The sequence below is a fragment of the Oncorhynchus clarkii genome, chromosome 22, assembly GCF_045791955.1.
Source record: "Oncorhynchus clarkii lewisi isolate Uvic-CL-2024 chromosome 22, UVic_Ocla_1.0, whole genome shotgun sequence".
NCBI classification, from domain to species: domain Eukaryota; kingdom Metazoa; phylum Chordata; class Actinopteri; order Salmoniformes; family Salmonidae; genus Oncorhynchus; species Oncorhynchus clarkii.
Genome location: NC_092168.1, coordinates 26,175,496 through 26,193,890, shown reverse-complemented (window position 1 = coordinate 26,193,890; position 18,395 = coordinate 26,175,496). Strand labels below are relative to the sequence as shown.

The 18,395-nt window shown below is 43.6% G+C and overlaps 1 protein-coding gene across 5 annotated transcripts in view; it reads left to right on the top strand.

The window, feature by feature from the left end:
• The window catches only part of LOC139380644 (B-cell CLL/lymphoma 9 protein-like), a 35,064-nt gene that overhangs the window by 7,756 nt on the left and 8,913 nt on the right, over window positions 1-18,395 (top strand). For all 5 annotated transcript variants that reach the window (XR_011628452.1, XM_071123539.1, XM_071123538.1 and 2 more), the window contains 5 exons: window positions 4,753-5,190; window positions 9,811-10,157; window positions 10,666-10,773; window positions 10,883-11,069; window positions 18,118-18,217. Coding sequence is in view for 4 of the 5 variants with exons in the window: in XM_071123539.1 (XP_070979640.1) it covers window positions 4,892-5,190; window positions 9,811-10,157; window positions 10,666-10,773; window positions 10,883-11,069; window positions 18,118-18,217 (1,041 nt within the window). In the remaining variant the exon portion in view is untranslated. The remainder of the gene's footprint in view (window positions 1-4,752; window positions 5,191-9,810; window positions 10,158-10,665; window positions 10,774-10,882; window positions 11,070-18,117; window positions 18,218-18,395) is intronic.

Sequence of the window (18,395 nt, the reverse complement as noted above, 5' to 3'; positions counted from 1 at the left end):
CATGGTCTTGCAGAGGATAGAAAAGCAAGGGAGAGTGTTAACAAATAGTGTTTAAAATGATTTAGAGGGAGAGAGTGCGACTGCTCTCTTGGCTGAGCTGCGATATTGGATTTGCATAAATGAGTCTAAAACATCTGCAGGCCATTTACAGCCAGCGGGGCTAAGAGAGGGTAGTGTGTGTTTGTGTGCAAGCTGTGTAAAAAATAAATAAACCTGCACTTCAAAACTTAATTAAGTTGCCTCTTTTTAAATGTGGAAATCACTCTTTATATCAGCGGCTCTTTACTGAAGAAGCACATTTGTTGTTTAACTGATCAGTTAGTTTAATAGTGGGAGAGGATCCGTTACCGTATACGTGTTTGTTTTGCTGGGGCTGCTCTTTGTGTGTGTGTGTGTGTGTGTATATAGATGTACTGTATCTAACTCTATATACTAAAATATAAACACAACATGTAAGGTGTTGGTCCCATGTTTCATGAGCTGAAATAAAATATCCTAGAAATGTTCTGTGCACACAAAAAGCCTATTTCTCTCAAATTGTTTACATCTCTGTTTGTGAGCATATCTCCTTTGCCAAGATAATCCATCCACCTGACAGGTGTGGCACATCAAGAAGCTGATTAAACAGCATGATCATTACAAAGGTGCTTCCTTGTGCTGTGGACAATAAAAGGCCACTCTATGATGTGAAAGTTTGTCACACAACACAATGCCACAGATGTCTCAAGTTTTGAGGGAGCATGCAATTGGAACGCTGACTACATGAATGTCAACCAGAGCTGTTGCCAGATAATTTAATGTTAATTTCTCTACCATAAGCTGCCTCCAATGTCGTTTTAGAGAATTTTGCAGTACGTCTACCGGCACCACAACTGCAGACCACACGTAACCACGCCAGCCCAGGACCTCCGCAACCGGCTTCTTCACCTGCAGCCCAGGACCTCCGCGTCCGGCTTCTTCACCTGCAGCCCAGGACCTCCGCGTCCGGCTTCTTCACCTGCAGCCCAGGACCTCCGCGTCCGGCTTCTTCACCTGCAGCCCAGGACCTCCGCGTCCGGCTTCTTCACCTGCAGCCCAGGACCTCCGCGTCCGGCTTCTTCACCTGCAGCCCAGGACCTCCGCGTCCGGCTTCTTCACCTGCAGCCCAGGACTTCCGCGTCCGGCTTCTTCACCTGCAGCCCAGGACCTCCGCGTCCGGCTTCTTCACCTGCAGCCCAGGACCTCCGCGTCCGGCTTCTTCACCTGCGGGATCATCTGAGACCAGACAGTTGATGAATCAGTGGGTTTGCACAAATGAAGAATTTTTGCAAAACTGCCAGAAACCTTCTCAGGGAAGCTCATCTGCGTGCTCGTCGTCCTCGCCAGGATCTTGATCCGACTGCAGTTCGACGTCGTAACCGACTTCAGTGGACAAATGCACATCTTCAATGGCCTCTGGCATGCTGGAGAAGTGTCGTCTTCACAGATTAATTCCGGTTTCAACTCTCCCGGGCAGATGGCGTCGTGTGGGCGAGCGGTTTTCTGATGTCAACGTTGTGAACAAAGTGCCCCATGTTGCTGTGGGGTTATGGTATGGGCAGTCATAAGCTACAAACTATGGACACAATTGCATTTTATTTATGGCAATTTGAATGCACAGAGATACCGTGATGAGATCCTGAGGCCCATTGTCGTGCCATTCATCTGCCACCATCACCTCATGTTTCAGAATATATTGCACAGCCCCTTTTCGCAAGGATCTGTGCACAATTTCTGGAAGCTGAAAATGTCCCACTTCTTCCATGGCCTGCAAACTCACTAAACATGTAACACATTGTGCATGTTTTGGTCACTACATTTGAGAGAAATAAGCTATTTGTGTGTGTGAAATATTTCTGGGATCTTTTATTTCAGATCATGAAACATAGGACTAACACTTTACATGTATTGTTTATATTCTTGTTCTGTATGTACGCATGCTTATATTCAACAAAAATATAAACACAACAAAATATGCCAAATATCAGTCTAAAGAACAAATAAATCCGATTTGACCGTTTAGACACAAGCCGCATGGCCAATAATCAGATTTGTGGCTTGAAATATCCGATTACATGTGCTTTTTGGCAGGAAGAATAACAGATTCTAATCAGATATGCATTTTTTTTTTTTAGTCACTTCAAACTGCCAGTGTGAACAAGGCTTTAGTGGTTGCTTGTGTGTGTGGTGGGTGCTGCGTGTTTGTTCTGTGTGATAGGAATGTCAGCAAGCGGCCCAATTAGCGTCTCGTTAGTGTGTGATTGGAGGGAGAGGGTGATTGACAGTTCCTGCTGTGTGTGTGTGTGTGTGTGTGTGTAAGACTGATGTGAGTATATCTAGCTACAACAGGAAATACAGAGTGGTTTTGCTATTCTAAGGCTCAGGCAGAACTAGTTTCTTTGTAAATACACTAGGTTTTCCTCAGCATACAGTGCCTTGCAAAAGTATTTATCCCCCTTGACGTTTTTCCTATTTTGTTGCATTATAACCTGTAATTGAAATTGATTTTTATTTGGAATTCATGTAATGGACATACAGAAAATAGTCCAAATTGGTGAAGTGAAATTTAAAAAAAATATATAAGAAAGGGAAAGTGGTGCGTGCATATGTATTCACTCCCTATTCACTCCCTTTGCAATGAAGCCCCTAAATAAGATCTGGTGCAACCAATTACCTTCAGAAGTCACATAATTAGTTAGATTGCATACAGGTGGACTTTATTTAAGTGTCACATGGTGTGTGTGTGTGTGGAGGAGAAATGCTCACTAACAGGTGAAAACTAAAAATTTGAGAGAAATGAACTCTTTGTGCATATGGAACAGGTCTGGGATCTTTTATTTCAGCTCATGAAACATAGGACCAACACTTTATATGTTGCATTTTATATATTTTTTCCAGTAGACTATATTTGCCCATTATTCTTTAAAAAAATTATTCAAGCTCTGTCAAGTTGATCATTGCTAGACAGCCATTTTTTGTCATAGATTTTCAAGACGATTTCAAAACTAACTAGGCCACTCGGGAACATTCAATGCCGTCTTGGTATGCAACTCCAGTGTAGATTTAGCCTTGTGTTTTAAGTTATTGTTTTTGTCCTGCTGAAACAGTGTCTGTTGGAAAGCAGAGTGAACCAGGGTTTCCTCTAGGATTTTGCCTGTGCTTATATTGACCGATGACAAGCATACCCATAACATGATGCAGACAGCACAATGTTTGAAAATATGAAGTGGTACTCAGTGATGGTTTGGATTTGCCCCAAACAATGCTTTGTATTCAGGACAAAAAGTTAATTTCTTAGCCGCATTTTTGCAGTATTACTTAAGTGCCTCGTTTGTAAGCAGGATGCATGTTTTGAAATATTTGTATTCTGTACAGGCTTTCTTCTTTCCACTTTGTCATTTTAGGTTAGTACTGTGAAGTAACTACAATATTGATCCATCCTCAGTTTTATATATATATATATATATATATATAAATATCACAACCATTAAACTATGTTTTATAATCACCACTGGCCTCATGGTAAAATCAATGATCAGTTTCCTTCCTCTCTGGCAACTGAGTTAGGAAGGATGCCTGTAGTGACTGGGTGTATTGATACACCAATCGTAGTGTAATTAATAATTTCACCATGCTCAAAAGTGTATATATCTTTTTTTACACATCTACAAATTGGTGCCCATCTTTGCTAGGCATTGAAAAACTTCCCTGGTCTTTGTGGTTGAATTTTTGCTTGAAATTCACTACTCGATTGAGGGACCGCACAACTATCTGTATGTGTGAGGTAGTCATTCAAAAATCATGTTAACTACTATTACCACAATTTGTTTTGCAATATGTTAAGCACATTTTTACTCTTGAACTTATTTAGGCTTGCCATAACACATGGATTGAATACTTATAGACTCAAGACATTTCAAAGAAAGAAAAAAAATGTTTTTCAAGACATTTCTGCAAACAAAATGCCCATTTTGACTTTATGGGCTTTTGTGTGTAGATCAGTGACACAAAATCTCAATTGAATTCAAGCTGTAACAACTAAATGTGGAAAAGTGAAATGGTGTGAATACTTTCTGAAAGCACTGTCGGTCGCTCTGTCCCTATGGAGTTCTCTCTCGCTGTACACACACACAACCCTGTACAGTAGTGTATAGTTAGCCCATGTAGGAGCAGCTAACCCCCCCCCCCCCCCCCCCCCCCCGGGGATCTCTGGAGCCGGTTACAGTATGAGTGTTTTGGAGGAGTTCCTAAATATTTGCGGGATGACAGTGTGATCTGACTGTGCTGCTCACTGTGGATTCTCATGTCATTACCAGAGGGGGATAAAACACACACTGCTGCAACAGAATACATATGCACTCACAGGAAAACACACACACACTGCTGCAACAGAATGCATATGCACTCACAGGCAAACACACACACACTGCTGCATCATAGAATGCATACGCAAACACGCATGCGCACACACACACGCACACAGTGTAATTACCGGTGTGGGCTCTGTGGTCAATAAGAATCCAGGCAGTCATAATTGAGAGCTCAGTCAGTGGAGCTTCCATTAGTATTCTGTGTTTCCCCCAGTCAACCACATTCAGGGACTCCCATCACTTCTACCAGAAAGGATGATACACAACAGAATTATTTTCAAATGTGATAACCAATGACCATGTAACAGCAATGACAATTGTTGTAAAGGTGTCCTTACATTTGTCTTCTGTCTTCTCTCCACAGAGTGCCCAAGGGCTGTGAGAGCCCCTTGGGGAAACTTCATGCAAGAACCCACTCTCTTCCTCACACAGAAACACACACTCTCTCTGACACACACACAGTCTTATTGAGACACACTCACTCACACACACACACACAGAGCATGTTGGAGGTCCAGGAGGAAAGGCCTGCCACAGCAGGAGGGACGGCAGCAACACACTTCAGCAAGAAAGAGCGAGGGAAGAAGGAACGAGAGGAGGCCAAGGACAGCCGGGGGAATCTTGGGAATATCGGGAACAGTATTCCAGGTTCGGGTGGCCGAGGGAACGGCAGAGGGAAAGCCCCTCACACACACACAGGCAGCCCCCACCAGCTCATCACCCCACCCTGCTCTGTGGTGCTGGGAGCCCCCTCCATTCATCACAACAGACTGAAGAACTCCCCATCCACCAACACACAGAGGTGAGGGAGAGCGAGTGTACGTGTGTCTGTCTGTGTAAAGTAGTAGTAGTAAAAGTGGTGTGTGTCCTGGGGTCAGGGAGTACACTGTGTTTGGATCTTCTCTCTGCTGACTCATGTTTCTGGAGCCACTGAAAATCAGCATCTGCCCTGCCAAATGCCTGCCATCCCTCTCTCTCTCTCAGCTGTGTGTGTCAATAGGGTGTGGTATGGGGCTGTCTCTGCCAGTTGGAAGTGTCCTGTTCTCCTGAGCTGTACTTTTCTCATGGCCACTGAGAAGCAGCCGCCCTGATCCTCCTCTCCGCCAGATTATTATGGTCTGTGTCTCTGGCCTACGGTTGTGAAGAACTGCCCCTGTCAGTTGTACATGGTTGTGATCCGAGCCAAATATAATACTCTGGCAGACATTATTCCTACCTCACTATTGACCAGTGAGAAAATGGTGTGTGTGTTTTCCTTCCCTCGGTCTGTCTGTACTGTGCCTATACTTGTCTATACCAACGGTGATCTACAAGGCATTCCTAGTCGATCACCAAATATTTCTCTCAAACAATAAAGCCTTGCATTCCTATTTTTCATCTCGTGCTGTTGGCAGTAGGTGTACCCGATTCAGCTGCCCTGCGCGCCGGGTTGGCGACGTGTTCAAATTTTTAACCATTTCATGTGTCTGAAGCTGAAAACTCTGCCTTCCCAGGGGGGCCCGGAGAACAAATCAAGTGCATTATAGGCCTACCGCTGGCCAATCGGATGGCTCAGATTGCTGGGTCTGCAGTAACGTAGCAGACTTAAAAGAAAGTTACAGCAAATTTTGATACTGTGAGCTTTTAAAACCCTGACTAGAGAGACGGTCAACAAATACAGCAAAATGGTGGTTTTATGAGGGAGAACTGTGAGTTCTTACTCAGCATTGTCAACACTTTGTATTCCACACTTTTATAAGCCATACAATGCGGGTTCTTCCTGCTTGCGCTACAACAAGCACTGCAGCTGTACAGCCTACCTCAAATGTTGAAAATAAAATAATATATATATTTCTTTTTTTAATAAGGTCAACAGCAATGTATTGACAATTCAAGCAAAGCCAATATGCAGTGATAATGTATTGGGCCTATAGCTTACTGCACATACCTCATTGCTACAGTACTGTTTTTAATTGGTTAATGTTGCATAGGATTACTCTGACTCAGAAAAGGTTGGTGACCACTGGTCTAACTGTAGGTATTGGCTGATGATGTATGTACAGCACAGTGGTTAGTAGCTATAATGATGATGTATGTACAGCACAGTGGTTAGTAGCTATAATGATGATGTATGTACAGCACAGTGGTTAGTAGCTATAATGATGATGTATGTACAGCACAGTGGTTAGTAGCTATAATGATGATGTATGTACAGCACAGTGGTTAGTAGCTATAATGATGGATCATGGTAGGTTGGGGGATTTCCCACAGCGTAAGTCTTGAACACAGTAGGCCTACTGTTTTTAGTCTGTTTTTCAATTAGGGTGCCTCCATACAAATAGAGCTGCTGAAGGAGTGTGTGTGTGTGTGTGTTTATGTATTAGTCTGCACACGTTAGGTTTTGTGTGTGTGTGATTCACTACTCTGGCAGTCTCTCCTCCCGGCAATGGAAAGAGCGGAGTGAGGAAAGAGGTAGGGGGAGATGGGGAGGGGTTGATGGGACAAGAGGTCAGTTTGGTCCACTCCCAGCCAGCCGTCTGACTCTCTGGCCTCTTTTCCAACTGAGGCTCCTCAGTCAGGAGTCTGTTCACTGGGCATTAACTCTAGCTCCAGGCTCTGGCCTGTTTCCCCTCTGTGTCCCTGGTTGTGTCAAGTGTTTTCCCTGTACTCACTAAATTGATGCCGCCACACAACAACAAAAAAGGAACATAAAAATATTTCTGCCAAGATTCACTTTGAAGATGCTAGAATTGTCCACATTTACTTTTCCTCTGTCAACAAGACTAGTAAAGAACAGCAAAATCAGACAACCCCATAGTAAACTGGCTTTAACGGGAGGTGCATTCAAGTTGCGGGTGCCACAGGGAGAGAAACATGCATTCTGATAATCAGTCAATGTCCAACATTTCTTAATGTAATTGCACGCATGGCACCATTAAAAAGGCAATTACAACTAGAGTTTGTAGCATGGTTTAGGAACAACTGCACAACAAAACTCTTCACAGGGCAATGGTGTCTTGAAAGGGAAATTACATACTTTGTAATTGAAACAGTTTTTCTCGGTTGAATAATTCATGCTTATTCAAAAATCATTTAAAAATATTAATAACAATTAGGATGTTGTGTCAAATGTAAAGTTGTTCTCTAAAAGTCTGACTTTAAAAACTCAAAATAAAATAATTTGGAATCGTTTGAGTAGAATGTCCTTTTTAAGAAGTCACCAGAACTGTACTTCTATCTCCCCACCTTTTTCCTGCGACCTTTGCCACCACTGCTTTTTCAAGGGGAAACAAGTCGTGGTGGGGAAGTAAGAGAACTAACAGAGACTGTGGGAGAATCTTAATTGCATACTCCTCTCGTTGCCTCCTTCTCAAAACCCATCGGAGGAGAAGATCAGAGGGGAGGGACCTTTGATCTGTGTTTTGAGAAGGAGGAGAGCCTGGATTGCCTGGCTACACACACACTCCTTGCTCCGTCCGAAACCCTATGCCACGCCCACAGACGTTAGTTTCTTCTCTGCAATGAGTCTGGACCGGAGTACCTGTCCGACCCTTCAGCGACTGCTAACACATTCGGGGCCTTCTAATTGGTTCAGAAACCAATAGGTTGAGCCAGAGCTAGAACACACATGGGTTAAGCGGCTGTTTGAAAATTTGTCATTGGCTTTGATGCTCAGATTGGTTAGACTAGTGGTCACCAACCTTTTTGAGCCAAGATGACTTTCTGAGTCAAAATGCAAGCCGAGATCTACAGCCAAGATTTTTAGAATTAACATGACTTAAAAAACATAAGCATATGTAACATTAGCCAATTAAAAACAGTACTGTAGCAATGAGGTTTGTGCAGTAGGTTTACTAGGCTATAGGCCCAATACATTATCACCGCATATTAGCTTTGCTTGAATTGCCCTGCCAAATCATTGTTGTTCAGACAATTATTTTCAATGATATTTCAACATTTGAGGTAGGCTGTATTATCGCACCGGTAATAGATCAGTTGTTGTATTACTTGTGAGGCACAGCTGAGTAACCATACATTTAAATAATGTGCTTTTTATTCTAATTGTACTGGGCTGATGGTGCCTGCATCTGATAGTGAGTCTCAGTGGAGGGAGTGAGCAGCAGACTGAGGGTCCGCCTCTCAATGTCCCTCCGCTCTCTCTTTCCTCCGCTGACATTGACCAAAAAGGGACACCGGTTTCCAGCTGATGGCGAAACTGAAGTCGCACTGCATTATTTCTGCCTCGTGCACAAATTCATGTTGTTACTCCTATGAACAGAGAAAGTGAAATATAGACCCAAGCTGCAAATAACAACGCAAGCCTATCGATACGTTCCTACTCATTCATTACAGCTACAATGCTGGTTGTAGCGCGAGTGGCAGTTGGAAGAATTGCGCATTTTATGGCTTATAAAAAGTGTTGACAGTGCTGAGTAAGAACTTAAAACATGAACTCACTCTTAAAAACAGCAGCTCTTTGCTGTATTTGTTGACAGTCGCTCTAGTCATTGTTTTAAAAGCTTTGAAATCTCACGGTATCAACTTCGCTGTAGCTTTCTTTTATGTCCGCTACGTTACACTGAGCCATCCGATTGGCCAGTGGTAGACCGTGGCCAATATAGTGCACTTGATTTGTTCTCCGGGCCCGCCGGGATGTCAGTTTGTACCTTTAGACACATAAAATGGGAACACTTCGCCTACTCGACGCGCAGGTGAGTTGAATCGAGTGCATCTACCGGAAACAGTACAAGACGAATTAAAAAACATGATCGCAAATCTTAATCGTGGTTTTTTGTGAAATGTTTGGTGATCGACTAGGAATGCCTTTCGGTGACCACTGGGTTAGAAGATCCAATCGCGAATGACTTTGTTTTGTAAAACTCTTCTCCGCCCCTCGTCACCACAAACAACTTCAATGATGGAAGTTTCAGACTAGAGGTGAGGAGTGATTGCAGTCTGACTAGAGACAGGAGAAGGGATGTGAGGAGTGATTGCAGTCTGACTAGAGACAGGAGAAGGGATGTGAGGAGGGATTGCAGTCTGACTAGAGATAGGAGAAGGGACGTGAGGAGTATGCAATTGAGATTCTCCCTGAGTGTACTACTTGGGGAGCCATATCTGTTGCGGCATTCACACACACGTACACACAGAGTGTGAGATATGCACTTGATTCTCCTGGAATGTCATAACCCAAGTCTCCAGTAATTCTTCCTCATCAGTCTAAGTAAAGTTGTCTTCCCTTTCGCCTAACCATGACCAGGTCAATAGATTTTTATATCAATGAGACTACCTGGATAAATAAAGGTTAAATAAAAATTATGCTGCCATTTTTTTTCACTGTCTGTCACTATGAAAGAGTGCATGAAGTACAATTTGCTTCAGTTTATTTATGTACAGTTGATAAGCACTTCTCTCTCTCCCTCCTCATCTCTCCCTCTCTCAGTCCTAAACCCAAGCCGGAAGTCATGGTGCGCTCCCCTCCTGTCATGTCTCCCTCCGGTGGTGCCGCCCAAATGGACTCCAAACTGCCCAATCAGAACAAACCAGGAAGCTGCGGCAGCCAACTTCAGGCTTCGCCCTGCGACCTCAAGACAGTGGGTGTTAAGGGCTCCCAGCAGGGGGGTGTATTGGGGACGGGTCCAGGGGGCATGGGGGGGCTGAAGAACGGCCAGGGCCTGACCTCTGGGGGACAGGGGTCAAAGGTGAAGGTAAAAAGAGAGAGGAGCACCTCGGTGGAGTCCTACAACGAGCAGCAGCCAGACACAGTCACGCCCAACAGCGATGACAAGGGTGAGTATTACACTGCACTCCAAGTAGTATTCAGCTCAAATATGTCAAGTTGAGTACCGGTATACGTAGTGGTATGAAGTAGTGTACTATTTACTGATGACTTCCTACTTTCTTTGATTTGATTTCTAAGCTTGCATTTCCATGAAGCTAAAGTGCTTATATATTTCTGTTTCTCTAACACAATAGCTGTTGATGTTAGTGGGCATGTTACGAATCCATTCTGTGTGAACATGTGTTGTGGCTGTGGAAACAGAAGCAGGCCCCTGAAAGCGTGTCATTATGGTCACGCACTCTGCCCTTGATCCACTGCTGTGTCGGTCTCTCCTCTGCTCCTGGGAGTCTGGTGCACAGGACTGCACTTAGAGAAGGGAGGGGAGAGGGGAAAGTGTGTTTGTATGTGCTATTGACATGGGAGCTCAGCTCGAACTCTGGTCTGTAGAAACGCATGCACACACATGAAAACACAGCTACACACACACTGACTGTGTGTGTGTGTGTGTGTATACAGACAGTAACAGGGTGAAGAGGATGTGTGTGGCTGAGAGGAGGCAGCCATACAGTGGAGCTGACTGGTGCTCTGGAGGAGAGAGTGATGAGGACGACAAAGGATTCTTCAGTGAGTGTGTGTGTGTGACTTTGTGTATGTGTTTGTGTGTCTGTCGGTCATCCCCATTTCCACCTGCTACTGAAAACTACAGTACCAATGATCCTCTGTCCTTCCCCAGACTGTAACTCCAGTGACGTGAAGCCCCAGGACTCCAACTCCCATCCTCCCTCCAACGCCGGACTCAGCCGCTCTTCCACGCCCTCCCACAATCCACTAGGAGGCCAGGGCGCAGCGTCGGAGTCGGCGGGTGGTCAGAAGGCTGGGTCTAAAGTGGTTTATGTCTTCACTACAGAGATGGCCAACAAGTAAGGCAGATCACAGCGAATTAATGTATATTACACTGCAAAAATATATTTTTCAAGATATTTGATCTTAATCGCCGCATTAATTGTCATATGAAGGTAAAATATCTTGAAATAAGACAATTATCTGCCAGCTTTTATCTGCTAGCTTGGTACGAAAAAACAAGTTAATTATCACTCAATATAAGATATTTAGGCATGCATAGATTTAACTTTTTGCTAAATGTTCTCCACTCAATGGGCTTTATTCAGTGTGTGTTGTGAGTGTCACCAGCAAAGCACAGTCACACTATCACACCTCCTCCTCCATGCTTCACGGTGGGAACCACACATGCAGAGGTCATCCGTTCACTTACTCTGCGTCTCACAAAGAAACTGTTGTTGGAACCAAAAATCTAAAATTTGTACTCCTTAGACCAAGGAACAGATTTCCACCGGTCTAATGTCCATTGTTTGTGTTTCTTGGCCTAAGCAAGTCTCTTCTTATTATTGGTGTCCTTTAGTAGTGGTTTCTTTGCAGCAATTCGACCATGAAGGCCTGATTCACGTGGTCTCCTCTGAACAGTTTATGTTGAGATGTGTCTGTTACTTGAACTCTGTTAAGTATTTATTTGGGCTGCAATTTCTGAGGCTGGTAACACCTGGCACACCTGTTAATTGAAATGCATTCCAGGTGACTACCCCATGATGCTGGTTGAGAGAATGCCAAGAGTGTGCAAAACTGTCATTTAAAAAGTATATATATTTCACCTTTATTTAACCAGGTAGGCCAGTTGAGAACAACTTCTCATTTACAACTACGACCTGGCCAAGATAAAGCAAAGCAGTGCAACACAAACAACAACACAGAGTTACACATGGAATAAACAAACATACAGTCAATAACACAATACAAAAAAAGCTATATACAGTGTTTGCAAATGAGGTAAGATTAGGGAGGTAAGGCAATAAATAGGCCATAGTGGCAAAGAAATTCCAATTTAGCAATTAAACACTGGAGTGATAGCTGTGCAGAAGATTAATGTGCAAGTAGAGATACTGGGGTGCAAAGGAGAGAAAAAAACAATATGGGGATGAGGTAGTTGGATGGGCTATTTACAGATGGGCTATGTACAGGTGCAATGATCTGTAAAACTGTATTTTTTTGTGAAGAATCAACAACAAGTGGGACACAATCATGAAGTGGAACGACATTTATTGGATATTTCAAACTTTTTTAACAAATCAAAAACTGAAAAATTGGGCGTGCAAAATTATTCAGCCCCCTTAAGTTAATACTTTGTAGCGCCACCTTTTGCTGCGATTACAGCTGTAAGTCGCTTGGGGTATGTCTCTATCAGTTTTGCACATCGAGAGACTGAAATTTTTTCCCATTCCTCCTTGCAAAACAGCTCGAGCTCAGTGAGGTTGGATGGAGACATTTGTGAACAGCAGTTTTCAGTTCTTTCCACAGATTCTCGATTGGATTCAGGTCTGGACTTTGACTTGGCCATTCTAACACCTGGATATGTTTATTATTGAACCATTCCATTGTAGATTTTGCTTTATGTTTTGGATCATTGTCTTGTTGGAAGACAAATCTCCGTCCCAGTCTCAGGTCTTTTGCAGACTCCATCAGGTTTTCTTCCAGAATGGTCCTGTATTTGGCTCCATCCATCTTCCCATCAATTTTAACCATCTTCCCTGTCCCTGCTGAAGAAAAGCAGGCCCAAACCATGATGCTGCCACCACCATGTTTGACAGTGGGTATGGTGTGTTCAGCTGTGTTGCTTTTACGCCAAACATAACGTTTTGCATTGTTGCCAAAAAGTTCAATTTTGGTTTCATCTGACCAGAGCACCTTCTTCCACATGTTTGGTGTGTCTCCCAGGTGGCTTGTGGCAAACTTTAAACAACACTTTTTATGGATATCTTTAAGAAATGGCTTTCTTCTTGCCACTCTTCCATAAAGGCCAGATTTGTGCAATATACGACTGATTGTTGTCCTATGGACAGAGTCTCCCACCTCAGCTGTAGATCTCTGCAGTTCATCCAGAGTGATCATGGGCCTCTTGGCTGCATCTCTGATCAGTCTTCTCCTTGTATGAGCTGAAAGTTTAGAGGGACGGCCAGGTCTTGGTAGATTTGCAGTGGTCTGATACTCCTTCCATTTCAATATTATCGCTTGCACAGTGCAGGTGCATTTATACGGAGACTTGATTACACACAGGTGGATTGTATTTATCATCATTAGTCATTTAGGTCAACATTGGATCATTCAGAGATCCTCACTGAACTTCTGGAGAGAGTTTGCTGCACTGAAAGTAAAGGGGCTGAATAATTTTGCACGCCCAATTTTTCAGTTTTTGATTTGTTAAAAAAGTTTGAAATATCCAATAAATGTCGTTCCACTTCATGATTGTGTTCCACTTGTTGTTGATTCTTCACAAAAAAATACAGTTTTATATCTTTATGTTTGAAGCCTGAAATGTGGCAAAAGGTCGCAAAGTTCAAGGGGGCCGAATACTTTCGCAAGGCACTGTACCTTCTGGAGCGCGCGGTACGGGTGGGTGCTACTATGGTGACCAGTGAGCTGAGATAAGGCGGGACTTTACCTAGCAAAGACTTCTATATGACCTGGAGCCAGTGGGTTTGGCGGTGAATATGAAGCGAGGGCCAGCCAACGAGATCATACAAGTCGCAGTGGTGGGTAGTATATGGGGCTTTGGTGACAAAACGGATGGCACTGTGATAGACTGCATCCAATTTGCTGAGTAGAGTGTTGGAAGCTATTTTGTAAATTACATTGCCGAAGTCAAGGATTGGTAGGATAGTCAGTTTTACGAGGGTATGCGTGGCAGCATGAGTAAAGGATACTTTGTTGCGAAATAGGAAACCGATTCTAGATTTCATTTTGGGTTGGAGATGCTTAATGTGAGTCTGGAAGGAGAGTTTACAGTCTAACCAGACACCTAGGTTTTTGTAGTTGTCCACATATTCTAAGTCAGAATCGTCCAGAGTAGTGATGCTGGACGTGCGGGCAGGTACAGGCAGCGATCGGTTGAAGAGCATGCATTTAGTTTTACTTGTATTTAAGAGCAGTTGGAGGCCACGGAAGGAGAGTTGTATGGCATTGAAGCTCGTCTGGAGGTTAGTTAACACTGTGTCCAAAGAAGGGCCAGAAGTATACAGAATGGTATCGTCTGCGTAGAGGTGGATCAGAGAATCACCAGCAGCAAGAGTGACATCATTGATGTATACAGAGAAAAGAGTCAGCCCGAGAATTGAACCCTCCGATTTGACACACTGAACTCTGTCTGAGAAGTAGTTGGTGAACCAGGCGAGGCAGTCATTTGAGAAACCAAGGCTGTTTAGTCTGCCGATAAGAATGTGGTGATTGACAGAGTCGAAAGCCTTGGCCACGTTGATGAATACGGCTGCACAGTATTGTCTTTTGTCGATGGCGGTTATGATATCGTTTAGGACCTTGAGCGTGGCTGAGGTGCACCCATGACCAGCTCTGAAACCAGATTGCATAGCGGAGAAGGTACGTTGGGATTCGAAATGGTCGGTAATCTGTTTGTTAACTTGGCTTTCGAAGACCTTAGAAAGGCAGGGTAGGATAGATATAGGTCTGTAACAGTTTGGGTCTAGAGTGTCTCCCCCTTTGAAGAGGGAGATGACCCTGGCAGCTTTCCAATCTTTAGGGATCTCAGACGATACGAAGGAGAGGTTGAACAGGCTAGTAATAGGGGTTGCAACAATTGCGGCGGATAATTTTAGAAAGAGAGGGTTCTGATTGTCTAGCCCAGCTGATTTGTAGGGGTCCAGATTTTGCAACTCTTTTAGAACATCAGCTATCTAGATTTGGGTGAAGGAGAAATGGGGGAGGCATGGGCAAGTTGCTGTGGGGGGTGCAGGGCTGTTGACCGGGGTAGGGGTAGCCAGGTGGAAAGCATGGCCAGCTGTTGAGAAATGCTTATTGAAATTCTCAATTATTGTGGATGTGACAGTGTTTCCTAGCCTCAGTGCAGTGGGCAGCTGGGAGGAGGTGCTCTTATTCTCCATGGACTTTAGTGTCCCATAACTTTTTGTAGTTTGTGCTACAGGATGCACATTTCTGTTTGAAAAAGCTAGCCTTTGCTTTCCTAACTGCCTGTATTGGTTCCTAACTTCCCTGAAAAGTTACATATCGCGGGGGCTCTTCGAAACTTATGCAGTACGCCACAGGATGTTTTTGTGCTGGTCAAGGGCAGTCAGGTCTGGAGTGAACAAAGGGCTATATCTGTTCCTGGTTCTAAAATTTTTTTGAACGGGGCATGCTTATTTAAGATTGTAAGGAAAGCACTTTTTAAGAACAACCAGACATCCTCTACTGACGGAATTCGGTCAATATCCTTCCAGCATACCCGGGCCAGGTCGATTAGAAAGGTGTTCTCGCTGAAGTGTTTTAGGGAGTGTTTGACAGTGAAGGGTGGTCGTTTGACCACAGACCCATTACGGATGTAGGCAATGAGGCAGTGATCGCTGAGATCCTAGTTTAAGACAGTAGAGGTGTATTTAGAGGGCAGGTTGGTCAGGATGATATCTATGAGGGTGCCCATGTTTATGGATTTGGGGTTGTACCTGGTAGGTTCATTGATAATTTGTGTGTGATTGAGGGCAACTTAGATTGTAGGACGGCCGCTGTGTTAAGCATGTCCCAGTTTAGGTCATCTAACAGTACGAACTGTGAAGATAGATCGTGGGCAATCAATTCACAGTGTCCAGTGCACAGCTGGGGGCACAAGGTGGTCTATAACAAGCGGCAACGGTGAGAGACTTGTTTCTGGAAAGGTGGATTTTTAGAAGAAGCAGCTTGAATTGTTTGGGCACAGACCTGGATAGTATGACAGAGCTCTGCAGGCTATCTCTGCAGTAGATTGCAACTCCGCCCCCTTTGGAAGTTATATCTTGTCGAAAAATGTTATAGTTAGGGATGGATTTTTGGTGGCCTTCCTAAGCCAGAGTTCAGACACGGCTAGGACATCAGGGTTGGTGGAGTGTGCTAAAGCAGTGAATAAAACAAACTTAGGGAGGAGGCTTCTAATGTTAACATGCATGAAACCAAGGCTTTTACGGTTACAGAAGTCAACAAAGGAGAGTGCCTGGGGAATGATGCCTGGGGAACCCTTTAATAATGGGAATTGATGGGAAATGATGTAAAATATATCACTAGCCACTTTAAACAATGCTACTTAATATAATGTTTACATACCCTACATTATTCATCTCATATGTATACGTATATACTGTACTCTATATCATCTACTGCATCTTTATGTAATACATGTATCACTAGCCACTTTAACTATGCCACTTTGTTTACATACTCATCTCATATGTATATACTGTACTCGATACCATCTACTGTATCTTGCCTATGCCGCTCTGTACCATCACTCATTCATATATCTTTATGTACATATTCTTTATCCCCTTACACTTGTGTGTATAAGACAGTAGTTTTGGAATTGTTAGTTAGATTACTTGTTGGTTATTACTGCATTGTCGGAACTAGAAGCACAAGCATTTCGCTACACTCGCATTAACATCTGCTAACCATGTGTATGTGACAAATAAAATTAGATTTGATTTGAATGGGAGTGGAGCTAGGTGCTGCAGGGCCTGGTTTAACCACTACATCACCAGATGAACTGACGAAGAGTAGGATAAGGGTACGGCTAAAGACTATAAGAACTAGCCGTCTAGTCTAGTGCGTTCGGAACAGAGAGTAAAAGGAGGTTTCTGGGCGTGGAAGAATAGATTCAAGGCTTAATGTACAGACAAGGGTATGGTAGGATGTGAATACAGTGGAGGTAAACCTAGGCATTGAGTCACGATGAGAGAGGTTTGTTTCTAGAAATATCATAATCGAATATGTGAGGTTACCGCATGTGTGGGAGGTGGAACAAAGGGGCTAGTTAAGGCATATTGAGCAGGGCTGGAGGCTCTATAGTGAAATAAGACAATAATCACTAACCAGAACAGCAATGGACAAGGCATATCGACATTTGGGTATGAATAGCCGAGTGATCAAATGGACCAGTGGGTATTTAGGCGAGCTGGAGACACGGCGACTCAGACAGCTAGCGGGCCGGGGCTAGCAGAAGGGCAGAAGAGTCTGTTGTAGCCCCCTTGGACGGTTACGTCGGCAGACCAGTCGTGTTGGATTGGCAGAGCTCCGTGTAGGCAATAAAAGGCCCCAGGCCAATTGGCAAATAGGTATTGTAGCCCAAGAAATTGGTTGATGGACAGTCCGATATGCTCTAGGCAAGGCAAATGGTGTCTACTTTGAAGAATCTCAAATAGAAAATATATTTTGATTTGTTTAACACTTTTGTTTACTTTTGATTCCATTTGTGTTATTTCATAGTTTTGATGTCTTCACTATTATTTTACAATGTAGAAAATAGTAAAAATAAAGAAACTTTTGACTAAGTGTGTCCAAACTTTTGACTGGTGCTTTATATAAACTGAACAAAAATATAAACGCAACAATTAATAAGGGATTGTGACGTCAATAAGGGATCATAGCTTTCACCTGGTCAGTGTGTCATGGAAAGATATTCCTAATGTTTTGTACACTCAAGGCACACACACACACACACACACTGTACACACGGAGGGGGCAGAGAATAATAACCAATGTGCATAAGCACATCATGCTGCACATTTCTCTGAGAAAGTAGAGGAGACATCAAATCCAGAAATATTGCTCTCCACCGAACATGTGAAAGCCTGCAGCTATGCTTTGTTTTCAGTGTGCTTGCCTGAAAGTGTGTGTGTGTTTCAGTTAGCTCAGATTAACACTGTCCTCTGTAGGGAATAGGAGATGAAAGATGTGGATGTTAATTGGAAAATGTGTGTAAAGTTGTTTGTTTAGTATGTCAACCTTGGCATTTCCTTCATGCCCTTGTCTAACACTGCCGTCATTCTGCTGGCACACGTGGACACACACCACGCATGCGCACACACACACACACACATAGACTGCTGACTGATGTGTGACTGTCTGGTTTCTGATCCTCAGGGCAGCCGATGCTGTTTTGACAGGACACTCAGAAAATATAATCAACTTCCACATGAAAAACATATCCAACAGCAAGGACAAGACCCCCCTCCCACCCCTGGTAAGGACACACACACACACACACAAACACACACACACACACACCATTCTTGTATAACTAACCTAGTGGGGACACACAATTCAGTCCCCTTAAATTACATTTTCCCTAAACCTAACCTTAACCCTAAAACCAAACCCTAACCCAGCTCCTATCCCAAATTCTAAGCCTAACACTAACC